A 22,425-nucleotide genomic window follows, 5' to 3' on the forward strand; every position below is an offset into this window, starting at 1 on the left:
CTCATTACTCTTATTATACGCTTCTGTACTCTAAAAATTTTTTCTCTGTTTGTGGAGTTACCCCAAAATATGATACCATATGACATAATGTGATGAAAATCAGCAAAATATTCCAGTTTTTTTTATATTTATGGCTCCTTTGTCTGACATCATTCGCATTGCAAACACAGACTTCTTTAGGCGCTTTAGCAGTTCGTTAGTATGTTGCTCCCAACTGAATTTATTATCAAGTTGTAATCCCAAGAATTTTACATTCTCAACTTCTCCTATTTCCATGTCATCATATTTTATACACACACCAGAAGGAAATCTCTTGCAAGTTCTGAACTGCATGTAGTGGGTCTTTTCAAAGTTTAATGACAGTGAATTGGCTATGAACCACTTATTAATAACAGGAAAAATTTGGTTAGCTGCCCTTTCTAAATTTATATTTGATTTACTATTTATTGCAATGTTTGTATCAACTGCAAATAAGACAAACTTGGCATCTGGTAATGTAACAGATGACAGGTCATTAATATACACAAGAAACAGTAGTGGACCTACTATGGAACCTTGGGGAACACCACATGTAATTTGTTCCCAGTCAGATGATGTCTGATTGCCTACTGCTGAAGTGTTAGGTAATGACACCCTTTGTTTTCTATTAGTAAGATATGACTGAAACCACTTTGCAGCACTACCAGTGACGCCGTAATATTTTAATTTACTTAAAAGAATGCTGTGATTCACAGTCAAACGCCTTTGACAGTTCACAGAATATGCCAGTTGCCTCTAATTTGTTGTCCATTGAATTAAGGACATTTTCGCTGAAAGTGTAAATAGATTTCTCAATATCAGAACCCTTAAGAAACCCAAACTGTGACTTTGACAGTGTATTCAAACGTTCTATGTTTTTTATGTTGTAGTTTCTGACATGCTCCACACAAACGGGAATCATCTCATTTTTGGATCTATAGAATGACAACTGAGCCTAATCTAATCTGCACATAAGAGCAGTGCTGAGCACCCACCTCCCGCGGGCCCTCGCCCGCCCCCGCCGCCTCCACCAGCTGGTCCCCTCTGGCGCCGTCGCCGCCCTCTGTCAGCGCCAGGCGCACGTCCTGACCACTGCACACCGCTGCCAGATAGGCCTGCAGGCAGACACAGAAACACCAAACGTACAGTCGGACACTTCGCAATGGTTAATGTCGCGCAGCACTAGAGATACACTCCTGGAAATGGAAAAAAGAACACATTGACACCGGTGTGTCAGACCCACCATACTTGCTCCGGACACAGCGAGAGGGCTGTACAAGCAATGATTACACGCACGGCACAGCGGACACACCAGGAACCGCGGTGTTGGCCGTCGAATGGCGCTAGCTGCGCAGCATTTGTGCACCGCCGCCGTCAGTGTCAGCCAGTTTGCCGTGGCATACGGAGCTCCATCGCAGTCTTTAACACTGGTAGCATGCCGCGACAGCGTGGACGTGAACCGTATGTGCAGTTGACGGACTTTGCGCGAGGGCGTATAGTGGGCATACGGGAGGCCGGGTGGACGTACCGCCGAATTGCTCAACACGTGGGGCGTGAGGTCTCCACAGTACATCGATGTTGTCGCCAGTGGTCGGCGGAAGGTGCACGTGCCCGTCGACCTGGGACCGGACCGCAGCGACGCACGGATGCACGCCAAGACCGTAGGATCCTACGCAGGGGACCGCACCGCCACTTCCCAGCAAATTAAGGACACTGTTGCTCCTGGGGTATCGGCGAGGACCATTCGCAACCGTCTCCATGAAGCTGGGCTACGGTCCCGCACACCATTAGGCCGTCTTCCGCTCACGCCCCAACATTGTGCAGCCCGCCTCCAGTGGTGTCGCGACAGGCGTGAATGGAGGGACGAATGGAGACGTGTCGTCTTCAGCGATGAGAGTCGCTTCTGCCTTGGTGCCAATGATGGTCGTATGCGTGTTTGGCGCCGTGCAGGTGAGCGCCACTGCATACGACCGAGGCACACAGGGCCAACACCCGGCATCATGGTGTGGGGAGCGATCTCCTACACTGACCGTACACCACTGGTGATCGTCGAGGGGACACTGAATAGTGCACGGTACATCCAAACCGTCATCGAACCCATCGTTCTACCATTCCTAGACCGGCAAGGGAACTTGCTGTTCCAACAGGACAATGCACGTCCGCATGTATCCCGTGCCACCCAACGTGCTCTAGAAGGTGTAAGTCAACTACCCTGGCCAGCAAGATCTCCGGATCTGTCCCCCATTGAGCATGTTTGGGACTGGATGAAGCGTCGTCTCACGCGGTCTGCACGTCCAGCACGAACGCTGGTCCAACTGAGGCGCCAGGTGGAAATGGCATGGCAAGCCGTTCCACAGGACTACATCCAGCATCTCTACGATCGTCTCCATGGGAGAATAGCAGCCTGCATTGCTGCGAAAGGTGGATATACACTGTACTAGTGCCGACATTGTGCATGCTCTGTTGCCTGTGTCTATGTGCCTGTGGTTCTGTCAGTGTGATCATGTGATGTATCTGACCCCAGGAATGTGTCAATAAAGTTTCCCCTTCCTGGGACAATGAATTCACGGTGTTCTTATTTCAATTTCCAGGAGTGTAGTAGAGATGGGGATGGAAAACAGGCAGATGAGTAGGAAAAACAAATCTGTAATGTTCAGCAACAGCATTAGTACTGTCTGGGTGTAACGATGCAAAGCGGTATGAGACGGAACGAGTATGGGCGACTGAGACAGGGGAGGGGAATGGTCGACTTCGGTTTGTAGGGAGAATTTTAGAAAAGTGTGGTTCATGTGTAAAGGAGACTGCATACAACATGCTAGAGCAACCTATTCTTAATACTACTTAAGTGTTTGGGATCCGTACCAAGTTGGATTAAAGAAAGGCATCGGGTAATTCCGAGGTGGGCTGCTGGATATGTTACCTGTAGGTTCGGACAACGCGCAAGTGTCACGAAGATGTTTCGGGAACTCAAATGGGAATCCGTGGATGGAAGAAGGCGTTCTTTTCGAGGAACACTATCGAGAAAATATTTGAGAACCGACATTTGAAGCTGACTGCAAGACGATTCTACTGCCACCAGCATACTCTGCGCGTAAGGACCACGAAGATAAAATACGAGAAACTGGGGCTCATCCGGAGGTATATTGTCTGTCGTTTTTCCTTCTCTCTGTTTGCGAGTGGAACAGGAAAGAAAATGACTTGTGGTAAGGGATGCCATCCGCTATGCGCTGCACAGTGGCTTGCGGAGCATCGGTGTAGATTGAACTGAACACGCCGTTGTTATCTATTGTGGTCTACAATTTTTAGGATTAGCGGAAGTCAGTACTGGTCTTAGACAACGAAACACATAATCTCAAATACTTTTTAATTTACTTTTAGGAAAGATCGACAGAGAACACCATAAATTAAACTAAGTTGGAATAAAACTGGGTAATATCACAATAAATCGGCTTGCATATGAGGACGATGTTGTCCTAACAACTGGTAGCAAAGAGGACGGGCAGCTCATGATAAGTTCTTAGAGAAATATTGCAATTAAAGCAGGGTTACAAACTGACGAAGAGAAAACTGTGAACACGGTCGTGAGTAAAGCACCCAATGATCAAACCCTACTGATAGTTAATGAATTCACTTTTAAAAGAGTAGATATATGAAAATATTTGGGAACCGTTAAAGAACAGAAACAAAGATTAAGGGAGGAAACGCAAAGGCAAATAGTTCATATTTTGGCTTACGGAACGTGCTATGCAGTAAAGCAGTTTCGAGAAGTCTTACTATCAGACTGCACAAGAGCATAATTCTCCCGGGAGCTATGTGTGGCTCTGAAACATTTACATTAAGTAAAACATGTGAACAAAAACTGCTAGTCTTCGAGAGAAAGGTATTCAGGAAAATATTTGGCCCCAAGAGGGACACGCAGTCGCAGGAGTGGAGGATATTAAAAGACGGGGAACTGGACGACATACACTCTCAAGCTGATGTTGTCCGAAGGATTAATAAAAGAAGATTGACTTGGGCTGGATAGCTAATTAGGACGGAAGAGGAAAGACTACCGCGAGCAGCATTCTGAGGATCCGTGTAAGGGAGAAGGAGACGAGGAAGGATATGGGAAAGGTGGAAGGATGGTATCGACAGGGTAAAAATCGTAGAAGGAGTCTAAGAGATGAGTACAGTAAGCAGATTCAGAAGGATGCAGGTCACAGTAATTATTCGAGATGAAGAGGCTTGCAGAAGATAGAGTAGCGTGGAGCGCCGCGTCGGACTGACGATCGCAACAACAACATTGCATTAAGACGATCTTACATTTAACACAGTGATTTTGCTACCTCTGGAGGTATGAACAATAGAATAATACATAAGAAATTAATAAAAATGTAAATCACTCTCAGCTATGGTTTTTCATTATACAAGAGATGTGTGTTAAAGAAACTTAAAAGAACAAATGTGGCCAACTAGAAAAGTGCGTCCTCCTGCCCTATATCCATTTGTGCCTTTAGATTTTACATAACATACACCATTTATCAATTAATTACGATTTTGTGAAGAGTCATTTCAATAAATCAGTAAAGTAAAGCAAAATAATACTCCACATTATGGTCAGGACGAGACAATCGGGGCCGACCGACCGCCGTGTCATCCTCTGCCAATGGCGTCATTCGGATACAGTCTTGAAGGACGTGGCGTCACTACACCTCCCTCCCGGCCATTGTCGGGTTTCTCGACCTTGGAGTCGCTACTTCTCACTCAAGTTGCTTCTCCATTGCTACCACAAGTCCCAGTGCATCTTGTTCCAGTCCTCACACCAAGGGAAAAAAAAAAAAATTGCAGTACCGGGTATCGAACCCAAATCATTCGCATAGCAACCACACAGATTGTCATTGAACTACAGAGGCAGACAATAATCAGCGCAAACTAGCTATTAAATAAACTTTATGTATTACGAGAAATCAGTACTTCAAGCAACTAGAGGCACTGAAAAAATCAATGGTGAAGTTTGAAAATTTGTGCCGGACCGGGTCTCGAACACGGATGCTCCGCTTCTCTAGAACGGTTACCTAACCGTCTCGGCCGTTCGGGCACGTTCCTTGTTCGGCCCAAATTCTCAACCTGTCAATTGTAAGTAGTGCCTCCCTACTGCTCGTAGCATTCGCTAATTCCCAGAGCGGTTCGGAAGATATGGTGCATCCGCGCTGAAAGAACCTAGAGACGTCCTCACTCATTTATGTATTTTTGTACGTGCCTGTTCTACCGGACGTGTCCAACAGAACAGACAGCACATATTAACATAAATTTTTTAAATTGTTCATCATCTGAGGTAACTGGGAAAGGAAATAGTCAACTCATGCTGCCTTCATACGAAATGTAGCTCTGGCGAGCCCAGAGTCAGCTGCATGATATTACAGTCATAAAATATTTTTTTAAACTTTTGATATACGCTATGTTGCAACTACTTAAACCTAACTAACCTAAGGACATCACACACATCCATGCCCGAGGCAGGATTCGAACCTGCGACCGTAGCGGTCGCGCGGTTTCACACTGAAGCGCCTAGAACCGTTCGGCCACTCCAGCCGGCTCAGTGGCCGTCATTACAGTTTTTTTCCAAATCGCCTCAAGCTGCCGTTTCTCCCTCCTCGCAGTGGGAAATAACCCCTCTTCTCAATGACCACCATCAGCCAATGGTTACCCATCTCGACCACTGCTGTTGACAAAACACAACCATTTCAATCTTTCGCTCTGCGAGAAACGTCGTCTCATAATTTCACATCAGTACGACTACAATAAAATAAAGAAATGGAAGTGAACGGGATTTGTAGCCAGGCGAATGAGTAGCAACTCGTTCTTTGTTAGATTACAATAGCTCCTAATGGGAGGTTGGTAGATGGCACTGAAACAAAAGAGCAATATGGATGTAAATCGCTAGGTAGCTTTTATCCAGCAACTGATGTCTACTAACTCGTGATGATGATTATGATGATGATACTTCACTTATTTGAAGTGTTATCGCTTTCTTTCCGCAACTTAGCTGGTGTATGTTATTACCGCTAATAATTGTTTAACGGCTTTCTGATCTGTTGCCAGAAATTTTCTGATTTTGATAAAAAAAATCGTACTTGAAAAAAATCATACTTGATATTCTACATTATATATTTCGAAGTCCTGTCAATATAACACAATTTTTGGTTATCTACAAGCTATATACATTGCGAATACCGGTACTTGCAAAGTGCTTTACAATGTTGGAATCGTTTAACGACATTAGGTTATGATGTTGCTTCCAAAGGTAGTTTTCAGCAGCAATCGTGAATCCAACGCCTGTACGGAGTTACATCCCTAAGTATTGTAAGACCGGTTTACGATAAAAAAAATTAAAACCTGAAGCATACGTTTCGTCTACGAGGCGGAACTGGAGAACATATGGTGAGTGTGGTCGCCGCGGTTCCGCTAGCCCGCAGCTCAGTAAAGGTGAGCGAGAAGCATAACTCGTGCTTCGCCAGGCGGGCCGAGAAGCCCGCGAAACGAATGCAGAGCGTGACATGGATTAAGCGTGACTGCGCTTCGAATTTGTTGTAACTCTAAAATTCACGTGAATGTCAGCGCGTAAAAGAACGATTTTATGCGCCTCTCAGGCAAAGAGTACGATCTGGCAAGAGAACAGGTCTGAATGCCACTTTGCTTGGAGCAACATGCAGCTGGGACGCGTATAACAGCCAGATGGAATGCACTGCGCTGCCTTAGCAGCATTTCTTGTCGATTTCCTGAGCTGTATCACATTTAAAAGCGTATTTTACGCTTCTTATTACCTACAAAGGTAGAACGCAGGTTTGTAACGTAGCAAAATATATTTCTTTTTGTCGATGTGGGAAAACAGGACTGTAAAGATGTGGTTATTACTGCACGGGGAACGGAGTGTCAAATGAATTAATGGAGTGCACATGTTCTTCCCACCATTATTAATAAAGGAAATAACATCCTATATGCATGTGCGAACATGTTAATATTTCATGAATAAAATCGTCTGCATCGTTCAATAAATGTCGTTATTTATTCCATCGTTTCGCTACTGTCACCATCATATCAAAACTTAAAACCTGTAAAACCAGGTTCAGTGTCAGTATAAATAAATTTACCGTTAGGTATAGGTTTTATTGTTACTGACACCTTGTGTTAGAATCTTTATGTAGCTCGGGGCCACAGCCGTATAACACTGTTTAAATGAAAGTTCCGCCATGTGAATGAGTGGAACGTTTATTCTATTGTACATCTAAGTCCAGTTGTGACTGGAAGTCCTTTTTCTCTGAATTCGACTCAATACCTCTTCTGAAGACCATAGCAAAAGAACTTCACCAGTTACTCGATCAAACTATCAGCTCTTCAGCGTACATCCGTAGCACCACATTTCAAAAATCTCGATTATTATTCTTGTCTTACAGCACATGGCAATCGAATTTTTTGTATTTCTTTATTTTTTTTACATTTATGCTACAGTTCAAAATTCAAATATGGGACCCCCCACAATAGGCCGATGTAACTCTCAAAAACTCTCGAAAAAATCGACTCTGAAGTTTTTAGAGAGTCTTTAATACTCCAATATAAGACTGTTGTTTTGAAAGTACAGTGTGGCTCTCTGGTAGAATGCTTGCCTGCCTCTTGGGCGGCCTGGGTTCGACTCTTGGATGGGATGAATTTTTAAACAAAGGCCCAGGTTCTACGAGCATTTCCGTGAAACGTAAAATACTTAAATATGAAAAATATTATTTGTATTGCAAACAATCTGTTTTTAACAGTCTTTAATAAGAGATCGGTAACTGAGAACTTACAGTATTTGCAATGAAAGCTGTATTTTTGTGCGCATTATGTACTTAGAAACAAAAACGTGCATTTTTAATAAAAATGACAATTATATATGCGTCAATCAGCACACAGCCGACGAATTTCATGCTTAAATGACGTAGGTAGATGAACGAAAGAAAAAAAAAACGAAAAAATAATGTCCGAAAACAGGCTCGAACCAGCGATCTAGCGATTATCACATGCGAGAGCTACCGATTTCTTTCCGTTTACGTGTACTTCAAGCTTCACCAAAATGCTCGTAGAAGATGCACCAATGTTTGAAAATCTGCATTGGTCGACAATCGGACTCTGATCACCAATGTTGCAGGCGACCATTCTACTACAGAAAAATGGACCTTACGTTAGGATATTAAATACGTCAGGATAACTTCAAAGTAGATTTTCTCAAGAATTTTTGAGAGTTGCACAGAACTGCTTAGGCTGATTGGTATTTAAGTTCTGAACTTCACGTAGCATAAATATGCAAAAATTTCAAAAACCCGGTTGCTGTGTTGCTCCTTGTTAATGCTCATCGACTTCGTTTCACTGTACTCCTAACAAGCAATTTCAGCAAATTCTTCCTAACATAGTTAACGATGCAGCAGCGTAACTAGCGTGTCGCATTCAGCTTTTGTGCCCTGGGCGCAGTTTCCGTGGGGACGAAGATTCGTGACGGGAGAAAAAAATGAGGAAGCGAAAAAGAAGCGATGGCGAAATAGGAAGGGGAAGAAGAGTAAGCAGATAAGAAGAAGGGAAAGAATAGGAGGGCATTACAACGGGAAGGGACTGAAATATATGAAAGGCAATCACGAGGAGGTCCGAATTTACGCGTGTTGAGTAACAGTTCCGTAAGATCTATTTCTCCCTGGTCCAGTGACATCTGTCTCTTGTTTTACGCTACTCGGTGGACCACACCCTGTACGCCGAGTGGGCCAACGTAACGAAAGTATAAAGAGTTTATTTTGGTGTGTTACGACTTTGCACCTATCGACAACGTAACAATCGAAAAGCAATAGCGTTGTTGCTGAAAGCCGTCCGACTATGGGCTGCATATTGTTCCATGTTTTGAATTGTGCAGCAGAAAAAAGCGTTATTGAAAGTTGTGTGACACTGCTTCGATTTTATCATATTTCACCTTTTTAGAAAAGCGTCTCTTGCTGTTTCCATTTTTAAATATATATATGTGCACGGAAGGGATGTTGTGGTAAGTCCTATCTTACTTACCGATAGTAAACAGCAGTTTTCACAAACTGTCTGAAAGCTTGGCTTCCACGGGGGGCGACTGCCTCGTATATAGCAACTGTCACCTCCCTACCTTTAGTCGGTCTTCCTACTGTTTCTCTTATTTTTCTGACTCCGCCTGCTCTTCTTTTACCCATGCATGTGACATTTTATCTGAACCGAACCGCACTGGTCCTACGCCCCTGGCAGAACTGCCGAAGCTGCACTACCCTCGAATCCCCCTCCCCCTTCCTTGCGTAAAACTACGTTTCTTCAATTTGTTTCTACACAGATTTAGCAAATTTTATAATACTGTAAGTAGGTTTAATAAAAAAACAAGTTACTGATAAATATTACTCAAATGGACTATGTTAATGAAAAATATTTCACAAAATACATTCAATGTTTCATTGCTCTAAATGAACGACAAGTCACACAAACTTGGTAAAGAAAAATTGAAAGTAAAATAAAATCTATATCTTGTTGCTTATCACAGCTACTGTACACTGTTTTTAGTACAATTTATAATAAAGAACACATTTTCCATTGTGTATATGAAATGAAGACAGGTGTGAGACAAGGTGACGGACAGTTGCTGCTATTATTCAAATGTGTCATGGAAAAGATTGTGAGAATTTGGAAATCAGAATTGAAAATAAAATAATAAGCCCGATCTGCTTATGGGAAATATCGCAAGGAAGTGAAGTCAGTTGCCTGGCCTTTGCGGAAGACTTTGTGATACTTTGGAGAGCCCAGAGCAGGCGACCGGGCAGATCTACCTTCTAGAAAGGATCACCAGAAAAACGGGGTTGGGGATCTCGCTAGAACTCATGTTGAACGATAAATGTGAGCCTAAAAGTAAATCAGTTTAGGGGGTAAAGAAATTCGAGAACCTCTGTGAGACCATACAAGAAAGTGGACTACAAATAGCTGTGATAGGCGCTCGGATATCAAAAATGGAGGGAGCATATAGGCTGACTAAAACTTTTACAATAAAAAGTACATCTCCTGGAATGACTACTCTGCAACTCACATTTAAGTGCTTGGCAGAGGGTTCGTCGAACCACAATCATACTATCTCTCTACCATTCCACTCCCGAACAGCGCGCGGGAAAAACGAACACCTAAACCTTTCTGTTCGAGCTCTGATTTCTCTTATTTTATTTTGATGATCATTCCTACCTATGTAGGTTGGGCTCAATAAAATATTTTCGCATTCGGAAGAGAAAGTTGGTGACAGAAATTTCGTAAATAGATCTCGCCGCGACGAAAAATGTCTTTGCTGTAATGACTTACATCCCAATTCGCGCATCATATCTGCCACACTTTCTCCCCTACTACATGATAATACAAAACGAGCTGCCCTTTTTTGCACCCTTTCGATGTCCTCCGTCAATCCCACCTGGTAAGGATCCCACACCGCGCAGCAATATTCTAACAGAGGACGAACGAGTGTAGTGTAAGCTGTCTCTTTAGTGGACTTATTGCATCTTCTAAGTGTCCTGCCAATGAAACGCAACCTTTGGCTCGCCTTCCCCACAATATTATCTATGTGGTCTTTCCAACTGAAGTTGTTCGTAATTTTAACATCCAGGTACTTAGTTGAATTGACAGCCTTGAGAATTGTACTACTTATCGAGTAATCGAATTCCAACGGATTTCTTTTGGAACTCTTGTGGATCACCTCACACTTTTCGTTATTTAGCGTCAACTGCCACCTGCCACACCATACAGCAATCTTTTCTAAATCGCTTTGCAACTGATACTGGTCTTCGGATGACCTTACTAGACGGTAAATTACAGCATCATCTGCGAACAACCTAAGAGAACTGCTCAGATTGTCACCCAGGTCATTTATATAGATCAGGAACAGCAGAGGTCCCAGGACGCTTCCTTGGGGAACACCTGATATCACTTTAGTTTTACTCGATGATTTGCCGTCTATTACTACGAACTGCGAACTTCCTGACAGGAAATCACGAATCCAGTCGCACAACTGAGACGATACCCCATAGGCCCGCAGCTTGATTAGAAGTCGCTTGTGAGGAACGGTGTCAAAAGCTTTCCGGAAATCTAGAAATACGGAATCAACTTGAGATCCCCTGTCGATAGCGGCCATTACTTCGTGCGAATAAAGAGCTAGCTGCGTTGCACAAGAACTATGTTTTCTGAAACCATGCTGATTACGTATCAATAGATCGTTCCCTTCGAGGTTATTCATAATGTTTGAATACAGTATATGCTCCAAAACCCTACTGCAAACCGACGTCAATGATGAAGGTCTATAGTTAGATGGATTACTCCTACTACCCTTCTTAAACACTGGTGCGACCTTCGCAATTTTCCAATCTGTAGGTACAGATCTATCGGTGAGCGAGCGGTTGTTTATGAGTGCTAAGTAGGGAGCTATTGTATCAGCGTAATCTGGAAGGAACTTAATCGGTATACAATCTGGATCTGAAGACTTGCCCGTATCAAGCGATTTGAGTTGCTTCGCAACCCCTAAGGTATCTACTTCTAAGAAACTCATGCTAGCAGCTGTTCGTGTTTCAAATTCTGGAATATTCCATTCATCTTCCCTGGTGAAGGAATTTCGGAAAACTGCGTTCACTAACTCCGCTTTAGCGGCACAGTCGTCGGTAACAGTACCATCGGCACTGCGCAGCGAAGGTATTGACTGCGTCTTGCCGCTTCTGTACTTTACATATGACCAGAATTTCTTCGGATTTTCTACCAAATTTCGAGACAATGTTTCGTTGTGGAACCTATTAAAGGCATCTCGCATTGAAGTCCGTGCCAAATTTCGCGCGTCTGTAAATTTTAGCCAATCTTCTAAGAGACACTGTAGTACTATGGCCAAAACAGAATGCCTGTACGGCAATGAATGCCTCTCGATGAACTACGACCAAGAGAAGTTGGACAGCGTGGACAGGAGAATCCTACGAAAAATCACGAGTGTGTTCCAGACTGCGGCTGGGTGTAATCTACAGAGCAACGAAGATGTCTACCACAATGTGGAGAGGATCTCGGAGATCAGATGGCTGATATTTCTTCGACACCTGTGCAGAATGGACAAAAACAGACCCTGAACAAATGTTTACCATTCGAACAACACGTGTATTAGTGGAGCTAAGAAGGTCATTGAGAGATCCAACACCAGAGAAGTCCTGATGTTAGAATGGGACATGTTTCAAAGCAGAACACAAAATCTGGAAGGTTTTCAAGTCGATTGAAGAATCCAAAAGAACTTGGAGAGAACAACAATGGCAACAGTATAGCGGCCTTACGAAGAAGTATTGGGAACAGAGTAAACTCTGGACAAAGAGGCGAAAATTAAGGTGATCTTGAGTAATAAGTTCTTCAATAAAAAAAAGAACACATTTTATTTGCTCCTCATAAATTATTAATAGTCCTCAATTGGTGGATCCTTTGAAACCGCAGCGAAGTACTGCAAGAACTCCATTGTTGAACGCGAGCGACCTGTACAGGTGGGAGCTGAGTGAACCAAGAGCACTGTTGCAACATAAGCCATGTTAGCGATTTACTCCTGTTCGGTAGTAGTTGCTTCTTTATGATGCTACGACGACGAAATGACTCTATAGAGATAACACTGCGGTAACACTGTCCTATACAGCCGCAGACCGAGAGAAAAGCTTCTCCTCATACGTAGAAGATGTGGGGTAGGAGAACTCCCGTACCTCTTCCTGTTAGTTCTTAACCCTCCAAGTACCGCTAGGGTCAATACGACCCCATAATCACATTGGAAACATATATACCTTCCTTGTTTCCCAAACCATTATTTTCAAAATGATGTTTCGTTCATTTTTATATTTACAACACATTAAAGTTTATTCATGGTTTTTGCGTTGACTGTGAGTGCAACCGAAGTCAGTATGGCCCCAGACTTAAACTGTTTGTTCATTTGTAGAACGTAACATTTATGAAAACATAATGACGATTGCTATGTAGAACAGCTGTTACACGAAAAACCTGAAACAATAAAAATATTCCCGCTTATTTTTGTACCCATTCTTATGCTTTCTTGCATCAGCTGTTGTACGCTTTCTAGTATCACTGGGGTCAATATGACCCCAATCTATTTTTTTGTTTTTTGTTTCTTGAAGGTAACGTTTATGAAAATAAAGTTATTACTGCTACATTGAACAACTGGAATGAATGTTTTTAGGTTAGTTAGTAAATATGTACTGATAGCCTTGGGAGAGCCAGCCCTGACAAAACTCTACCACCTGGTGAGCAAGATGTATGAGACATGCGAAATACCATCAGACTTCAAGAAGAATATAATATATCCAATCCCAAAGAAAGCATGGGTTGACATATGTGAAAATTACCGAACTATCAGTTTAATAAGCCACGGCTGCAAAATACTAACACGAATTCTTTACAGACGAATGGAAAAACTGGTAGATGCAGACCTCGAGGAAGATCAGTTTGGATTCCGTAGAAATGTTGGAACACGTGAGGCAATACTGCCACTACGAATTATCTTAGAAGATAGGTTAAGGAAAGGCAAACTTACGTTTCTAGCATTTCTAGACTTAGGGAAAGCTTTTCACAATGTTGACTGGAATACTCTCTTTCAAATTCTGAAGGTGGCAGGGGTAAAATACAGGGAGCGAAAAGCTATTTACAATTTGTACAGAAATGAGATGGCAGTTATAAGAGTCGAGGGGCATGAAAGGGAAGCAGTGGTTGGGAAAGGAGTGAGACAGGGTTGTAGCCTATCCCCGATGTTATTCAATCTGTATATTGAGCAAGCAGTGAACGAAACAAAAGAAAAATTCGGAGTAGGTATTAAAATCCATGGAGAAGAAATTAAAACATTGAGTTTCGCCGATGACATTGTAATTCTGTCAGAGACAGCCAAGGACCTGAAAGAGCAGCTGAACGGAATCTACAGTGTCTTGAAAGGAGGATATAAGATGAACATCAACAAAAGCAAAACGAGGATAATGGAATGTGGTCGAATTAAATCGGGTGATGCTGAGGGTATTAGATTAGGAAATGAGGCGCTTAAAGTAGTAAAGGAGTTTTGCTATTTTGGGAGCAAAATAACTGATGATGGTCGAAGTAGAGAGGGTATAAAATGTAGACTTGCAATGGCAAGGAAAGCGTTTCTGAAGAAGAGAAATTTGTTAACATTGAGTATAGGTGTAAGTGTCAGGAAGTCTTTTCTGAATGTATTTGTATGGAGTGTAGCCATGTATGGAAGTGAACTGTGGACAATAAATAGTTTAGACAAAAAGAGAATAGAAGCTTTCGAAATGTGGTGCTACAGAAGGATGCTGAAGATTAGATGGGTAGATCACGTAACTAATGAGGAGGTATTGAATAGAATTGGGGAGAAGAGAAATTTGTGGCACAACTTGACTAGAAGGAGGGATCGCTTGGTAGGACATATTCTGAGGCATCAAGGGATCACCAATTTAGTATTGGAGGGCAGCGTAGAGGGTAAAAATCGTAGAGGGAGACCAAGAGATGAATACACTAAACAGATTCAGAGGAATGTAGGTTGCAGTAGGTACTGGGAGATGAAGAAGCTTGCACAGGATAGAGTATCATGGAGAGCTGCATCAAACCAGTCTCTGGACTGAAGACCACAACAACAGCAAATATAGTGCCCACATGTCCGGCGTAAATTACTTGCTTTCTGTATGACCCCACTGATAGTGAGACAAAAAAATACTGGGAATGGGTGGGTTAAATTGTCTTTCTTTCTTGTATTTTGTTAGGTAAGTTCTTGCGACCCCTCTGTACCTTCGCCGTTGGCAGATGCCTATCTCGCTGTCCCCTCGGCTCGGCGCTGCCATTTATGTGAGGCGTTTAGCGACCACGGGCCATGTACAGACCTTCCCCAGAGGCCTTGAACCTGGACGTCCGCTGGAGGCGTTAATTGAAGCCGCGGAAAGCGGCTCTGGGCGAGGTGCGGCCGGGCAGCCATTACCGCTGCCTGACGACACGAGGCGCAGCTGCTAATGTAATGGCTGCACGCCTGCAAATAGCTCCGGCGTGCTGTGAAAGTGCCGTCCCGGTGATCACGACACTTTTCCCCTCTGCACCTGCACCCCGTGAATCACTACTAAGTCTGAGACAGCCATTTCATTTTACTGCACTTATTAAATACTCCAGGCAATTACTCCGTAATCGAATGAGTTTCTTTGAGAATTCGAATGTTTCGCCCTAATCTGCGGAGGACACCTTCAAGGGGTTAGGGTTGTAGCTTCTTTGTCTCGCTACTGACCGTCAAAATTTCGTTTCCCGTGAAGACTCGTGAGGTCACATGTTTTCAAAACGCCAGTAATCAACAATGACCAATTGCACTCAAGTTCTGAAAACAGGTACAGGGTGGCGCACGAAATGTGTTACCATTTTGTTTTTGAATATAAACTTTATTGTCAATACAATCTGAAAGGAACATATACTATAATGAAGAGCCGTCGATGGAGATTTGTTCTAACTGAGCACACGCTCAATATGTCCACCATTTCGTTTCCTAACTTCCTTCAAACGAACACTGAAGTTAGTGATTACCCTACAGCACATGTCGCCCGTAATTTCACTGCAAGCGTGAAGAATAAGTCTTCTGAGCTCTATTAAATCACGTGGATGTTTCGGGAAAATGTTTTCCTTTAGGTACCCCCAAAGAAAAAAGTCACATGGCTTGAGGTCTGGACTATTGTGGGGCCAATTTTTTCCATCAGTGAAGCGACCTGGAAACCTGAGTGAAATGAATCCGCATGTCGAAATGCTCGTGTAAAAACTCTAACACAGTGTTTGCAGTATGTGGCCTTGGCTCCATCTTGCATGAACCACTGTGTGTTGAAGGGCAAGGCAGTAGCAAGAAGCTGTGGAATGAAGCTATTGTGAAGCATACTCAAATAACGCTGTTCACAGTTTCTCCAAAGAAACCAGTCCGTGACTGGAAATTGCTGCCCACGCTGTAATCTTCGGAGCATAATGTTGTCGTTCATGAAACACTTGTGGGTTTTCAGTTGTCCAAAACCGTACATTTTGTTTGTTAACCACACCGTCTAAATGAAAATGCGCCTCGTCCGAAAACCAAACGTTATTGTGCGTTTCTTTCCTATCCTCCGCTCTCTGCTGCTTGTGTTCTTCAGTGAGCTTCTGTGCACAGGTCATCTTGTATGGGTACATATGGAGGTCACTTTTAAGAATGCGTTGAACGGAGCGTCTGGATATTCCCAGTTGCACTGCTGCCTTTCTACACGATTTCCCGGGACTTCTCTGTACAGCAACTCGTACCGCTTCAATATTCTCTGGCGAACAAACAGGCTTAGGCCGAGGTCGCTTCGCTTCCAATACAGTTCATTCCTATACATATTTATCGTACAACCTGTGGATGGTCGTCTTGCAAGGGACCCATCGTATGTTAAACTGTTGTCTAAAATGCCTCTGAGTCACAACAAAGCTTTTCGTTTCATGAAAAAGTAACACAATTGCCGATCGTTGCTGTGTCGTCAGTCTTCCATTGTCAGCCATTGCTGCTTACTAGTCTCTAGCGGCAGTATCGTGAACTACACGTCATTTCGTAACTCATTTGTTTTTTCAAGCTCTGCTGGTACTGCTGTAGAGATCCCAACGGGATACCTAATGTGCGTCGTAAATTGTGTAAGAAACAATTGTTAACACATTTCGTGCCCCACCCTGTAATTATGCTGGCGGAATCTCTATTAACATTTGAAGTTCTGTCCAAGGTACATGAGGTCTGGTTAAACTCAGGGCTTGTTACTTACCGGTATCTGTTTTAAGATTTCTCCCTTCATAGCCAATATACTGATAAGATTTAGAAAGATATTATAAGCATGTAATTAGGTTAAGGCAATGTTTGGACAGAACATATTCCGATAAAAGGATACGGTGTAACTTTAGAGCTTTTAGCTACAGTGTACCAGACGGCAACTAGATGGCAGGACGGAGGCGACACATGGACCGCGAACACAGACGGCAGCGCCGCTGAGCGGCATTCTGCTGAACCTCATGATCACCTTCTCGTTCTGGCAAGACGCAGACAGACCCGATGTACACAGACATACAGAAGCGGTTCCATTACAGCGAAGATAATTGTTAAGTGAAGACGCTTGTGGCTTTGCCTCATTAAATAACTGGCATTTTCTTGAGCTAAAAAAAAAAAAAGAAACATAGTTTTTCGATGAAGAGAGTTGTACATTCAGCGAATGTAGATAAATATTGGCAAAAATGTTTGAATAAACAATCAGTCCGTTTTATATTTATGATTATCGTATATTACACCACGATACAGAGCAGCAATGACTTTTTTTTTAAACCACTTTATGAGTAGATGTCGAGCAAAGGTTCGGCTCTATAGTGAGTTTTTTCTTCTTTCTGCCGTTCCCAAGTAAAAGTTAGCAAAGTGCCAAGCCCACATTTAACGAACTATAGATGCTATGATTTTAATAATAATTTAAAAATATAAAATGTTTTAATATAACCACAATAATTTGTTTGCTTGCTTACTAGTGCAATAGAATTGCTTTTTATTGGCGTGAGGGGTTATTTCACATTACAGAGCAAATATAAAGAAGAATAAAAAATAAATGAAGGAATTCTAAGAACCAAATCCCCAGGAGTACGGGTAAGAAAGAAACGAGAGCACTGATCTTCTAAATAAGCGGTCACCGATTCTAACATGGGAGAAACGGTTTCACTGCAGTGAGGGCAGCCAAACTGATTTAAAGAAAAAAATCGCCATTCTGCAGCTTGATACTCGTACAATTGACAGAGACGGTCTACTGAAGATTCCAGTGAAAAGAGAGACAAGAAACAAGAAAAAAAATCGTGATATTCTTATACTGTCCAGTGTCCACAATTATGTATTTAAATGTGACCAACATATGTTGCTCTGGAAAAAATAAATATTGTGGAACTGTTTTCTGCCAACGAACGTCGTCTGTCACAAATCATACTTGCGAGCGTGTGCTATTGCAGCTGTAGAGTTCGCCTATTTGGGGCGGTCTTTATTGAATGTAAATCTGCGATACATTCTGTCATAACTTGAGTTTGCATTGTTAAATAAATTCTGCGTGATAAGTGCGACTTTTTGGCTAGTATTAATTTTTTAAAATACTAAAACATACCCGTATTGAGCGAAACTGTTTTACTGCGGAGGTTGTCACTTCACCTAAAATAAATGATTACTTAGTGCCGGTACCCTGTTTCGACGCCTTGGTGTACTTGAGTGTATGATCCTATATCAGTAAAGAGGCCCCCAGGACTTCATCACACAAACAGTTTAGGTGATAGGCCAATCGCATTAAGTAATTGTTCATTACAAATATTAGTGCAAGAACTATGCGGGGAAATGGTTTTGTTCAAGAAATTCACCATCACTGTTAAACCCCAGCGTAGAGAAACCTATTGGAACTTAAAGAATTCCTGTTTTGGAATTTAATTTTTTCGTAATTAAATGACTTTTGGTTATATTAGAGCTATTTCGGAATATTCATTGCAGAACCAGAACAGTCAGTTAATCGTCTTCCGTGACAGGCTTGGCGTAAATATTCTGTAATGCACAAAGCCATTAATAAGACTCTGGTAAGTTCAATTGCATAATTAGAAACATTGTTATTAAATTAACGAAGTTAAGGACATTAGGTATGAATCCGTATGCAACAGATATAGAATCTGAAGGTATTTTTCTTCACGTAATAGATTATTGCAATCAGACTAAAAGCAGCTAAAACTGTTGGTGCAGACCACTCACTACCAAAGCCGATAACATCGCCGCGCGGGATTAGCCGAGCGGTCTAAGGCGCTGCAGTCATGGACTGTGCGGCTGATCCCGGCGGAGGTTCGAGTCCTCCCTCGGGCATGGGTGTGTGTGTGTTTCTCTTTAGGACAATTTAGGTTAAGTAGTGTGTAAGCTTAGGGACTGGTGACCTTAGCAGTTAAGTCCCATAAGATTTCACACACATTCGAACCGATAACATCTTATTGGACGGTAAATTCATCTCGCTCTCTTTCTGACAAGGGAACCTCCCCATCGCACCCCCCTCAGATTTAGTTATAAGTTGGCCCAGTGGATAGGCCTTGAAAAACTAAACACAGATCAATCGAGAAAACAGGAAGAAGTTGTGTGGAACTATGAAAAAAATTAGTAAAATATACAAACTAAGTAGTCCATGCGAAGATATGCAACATCAATGACTATAGGACTCTAGGAGCGCCGTGGTCCCGTGGTTAGCGTGAGTAGTTGCGAAATGAGAGGTCCTAGGTTCAAGTCTTCCCTCGGCTGAAAATTTTAGTATCTTTATTTTCGCAAAGTTATGATCTGTCCGTTCGTTCATTGACGTCTCTGTTCACTGTAATAAGTTTAGTGTCTGTGTTTTGCGACCGTACCGCAAAACCGTGCGATTAGTAGACGAAAGGACGTGCCTCTCCAATGGGAACCGAAAACATTTGATCGCAAGGTTATAGGTCAACCGATTCCTCCACAGGAAAACACGTCTGATATATTCTATACGACACTGGTGACGGCATGTGTGTCACATGACAGGAATATGTTGTCTACCCACCTAACTTGTACACTTGGCGAATGGGTAAAAAGATTCTTCTACCTTGCCCCATTTAGATTTTCTTGTGGATGTGATAATTACTCCCAAAAATTGATGAAAATATAAGCGTTTGTTACATAAACTGAAAATAAAAAGTTAAACATTTCACCCGAGGATAGGTTTGAACCAAGGACCTCTCGTTCCGCAGCTGCTCACGCTAACCACGGGACCACGGCACTCCTGAGCTCACGAGTGCCTTGATGTTGTCTATCATGCGTATGGACTACTCAGTTGGTATATTTTGCTTATTTTTTCATAGTTCCACACAACTTCTTCCTGTTTTCTCGATTGATCTGTGTTCAGTTTTTCAAGGCCTATCCATTGTGCCAACTTATAACTAAATCTGAGGGGGGTGCGATGGGGAGGTTCCCTTGTGAGGACGATATCTCGTGAGCGAAGGTAGGACCACCAGGGAGCACGGCTTTAAGGTGGCATAGCTGACACAAAGTGCTTCACCATCCCGTCCGTGACAAGACAAGGAATGTGCCGCCGCAGAACGAAACAACTGGCCATAAGTAGAAAAAAATGCATAGTATAAGTGATTTGGAGTCGTTGGACAGGGATGTTCAGCCACCTGTTGCAAGTCTTTTAACTGGACGCCGCCTTCAAAAAACCACCACTCGTACTAAACCTCCAGATATATCTCAGTTTAACCGGTAATTCCGTAGATGGTGGTATAAAGTGCGTACGGGATAACTGGCCACGCTTTCCTACCAGAGTTCTGCGACAATTAAGCCAGTACGTCCTTGAACTGACTTAGTGAGCCGCCGCGTAGGAATTCTTCCCATCTGTTATGCGGAGATGCGCTCATAGTTTTATGTCCCCTTGACGAGCTGTAGCAGCGCCGTCGGATTCTGGAATGAGGCGGGAAGAAGTTTTTGTGCAAATAATTTTTACAAGGGATGTCATTATGGGTGCGTTTGCTTAAGAAACACAGTAAAATAAATTTGCTCACACTGATTATAAGCTAACTGTTAAGGGTACGAGAGCAAAGTCTACCGCATGACTAGATCGAGAGAATCATATCGACGACCGCCGACTACGGCGCATAGTCTGCAACTTGACGTCACAATCGGCATAATTCGTATAAGATTGTACATATTCCGTTATGACAAAGTTATTCATGTATTAATTAATATCAACGTTCCCTGGCATTGTAAAATTACTGAAAGATAATATTTATGACCCTAGACTCCTCGTAATGCCTGAGAGGTAAAAGGCAACTTTTATTAGCAAATATTTATTAATAACTACTACTTGATTCGCGCCAGAATAAACGTACTTTCCCTACGCATCACTTTTCTGGCGTCAGCAGCGATTTCTGCATCGGCACCTCATCCCACTGGCTCTGAAAGCGCCAGATGGCCAACCGCTCGCTCCTTACTGCGTACGAACTGCAGCACTGATACATTCGCTTAACGTATGTAAAATAACAACACTGGAAATAAAGTAAGATGCGCTTTTATCTGCAAATAAGGGTTACTTTACACAAGTTGGCGAGTTGAGTGTATCTAACCTATCCAAGTAATACAGGGTGATTCAAAAAGAGTACCACAACTTTAAAAATGTGTATTTAATGAAAGAAACATAATATAACCTTCTGTTATACATCATTACAAAGAGTATTTAAAAAGGTTTTTTTCACTCAAAAACAAGCTCAGAGATGTTCAATATGGCCCCCTCCAGACACTCGAGCAATATCAACCCGATACTCCAACTCGTTCTACACTCTCTGTAGCATATCAGGCGTAACAGTTTGGATAGCTGCTGTTATTTCTCGTTTCAAATCATCAATGGTGGCTGGGAGAGGTGGCCGAAACACCATATCCTTAACATACCCCCATAAGAAAAAATCGCAGGGGGTAAGATCAGGGCTTCTTGGAGGCCAGTGATGAAGTGCTCTGTCACGGGCTGCCTGGCGGCCGATCCATCGCCTCGGGTAGCTGACGTTCAGATAGTTACGGACAGATAAGTGCCAATGTGGTGGCGCTCCATCCTGCTGAAATATGAATTGTTGTGCTTCTTGTTCGAGCTGAGGGAACAGCCAATTCTCTAACATCTCCAGATACTGTAGTCCAGTTACAGTAGCACCTTCGAAGAAAAAGGGACCAAAAACTTAATTGGCTGAAATGGCACAGAAAACGTTCACCTTAGGCGAGTCACGTTCATACTGAGTTGTTTCCCGCGGATTCTCAGTGCCCCATATACAGACATTGTGACGGTTGACTTTCCCGTTAGTGTGGAAAGTTGCTTCATCACTAAACACAATCTTTGAAACGAAAGATTCATCTGTTTCCATTTGAACAAGTATAAAATCACAGAAATCGATTCTTTTAATCTTATCAGCTGCAGACAGTGCTTGAACCAATTTCAGACGGTAAGGTTTCATAACTAACCTTTTTCTTAGGACTCTCCATACAGTTGATTGTGGAGTTTGCAGCTCTCTGCTAGCTCTGCGAGTCGATTTTCCTGGGCTGCGAACAAATGCTTGCTGGATGCGTGCTACATTTTCATCACTCGTTCTCGGCCGTCCAGAACTTTTCCGTTTGCACAAACACCCATTCTCTGTAAACTGTTTATACCAACGTTTAATACACCACCTATTAGGAGGTTTAACACCATATTTCGTTCGAAATGCACGCTGAACAACTGTCGTCGATTCACTTCTGCCGTACTCAATAACACAAAAAGCTTTCTGTTGAGCGGTCGCCATCTTAGCATCAACTGACGCTGACGCCTA

General features: G+C 42.7%; 1 protein-coding gene across 1 annotated transcript in view; it reads right to left on the minus strand.

Annotated features, from left to right (window-relative positions):
• LOC126235277 (serine/arginine repetitive matrix protein 1) overlaps positions 1-22,425 on the minus strand; it is a 971,178-nt gene that overhangs the window by 167,792 nt on the left and 780,961 nt on the right. The window contains exon 4 of the mRNA XM_049944347.1: positions 1,014-1,133. Within this exon, the coding sequence (XP_049800304.1) occupies positions 1,014-1,133 (120 nt within the window). The remainder of the gene's footprint in view (positions 1-1,013; positions 1,134-22,425) is intronic.

This window comes from Schistocerca nitens, chromosome 1, assembly GCF_023898315.1.
Source record: "Schistocerca nitens isolate TAMUIC-IGC-003100 chromosome 1, iqSchNite1.1, whole genome shotgun sequence".
Taxonomy (NCBI): domain Eukaryota; kingdom Metazoa; phylum Arthropoda; class Insecta; order Orthoptera; family Acrididae; genus Schistocerca; species Schistocerca nitens.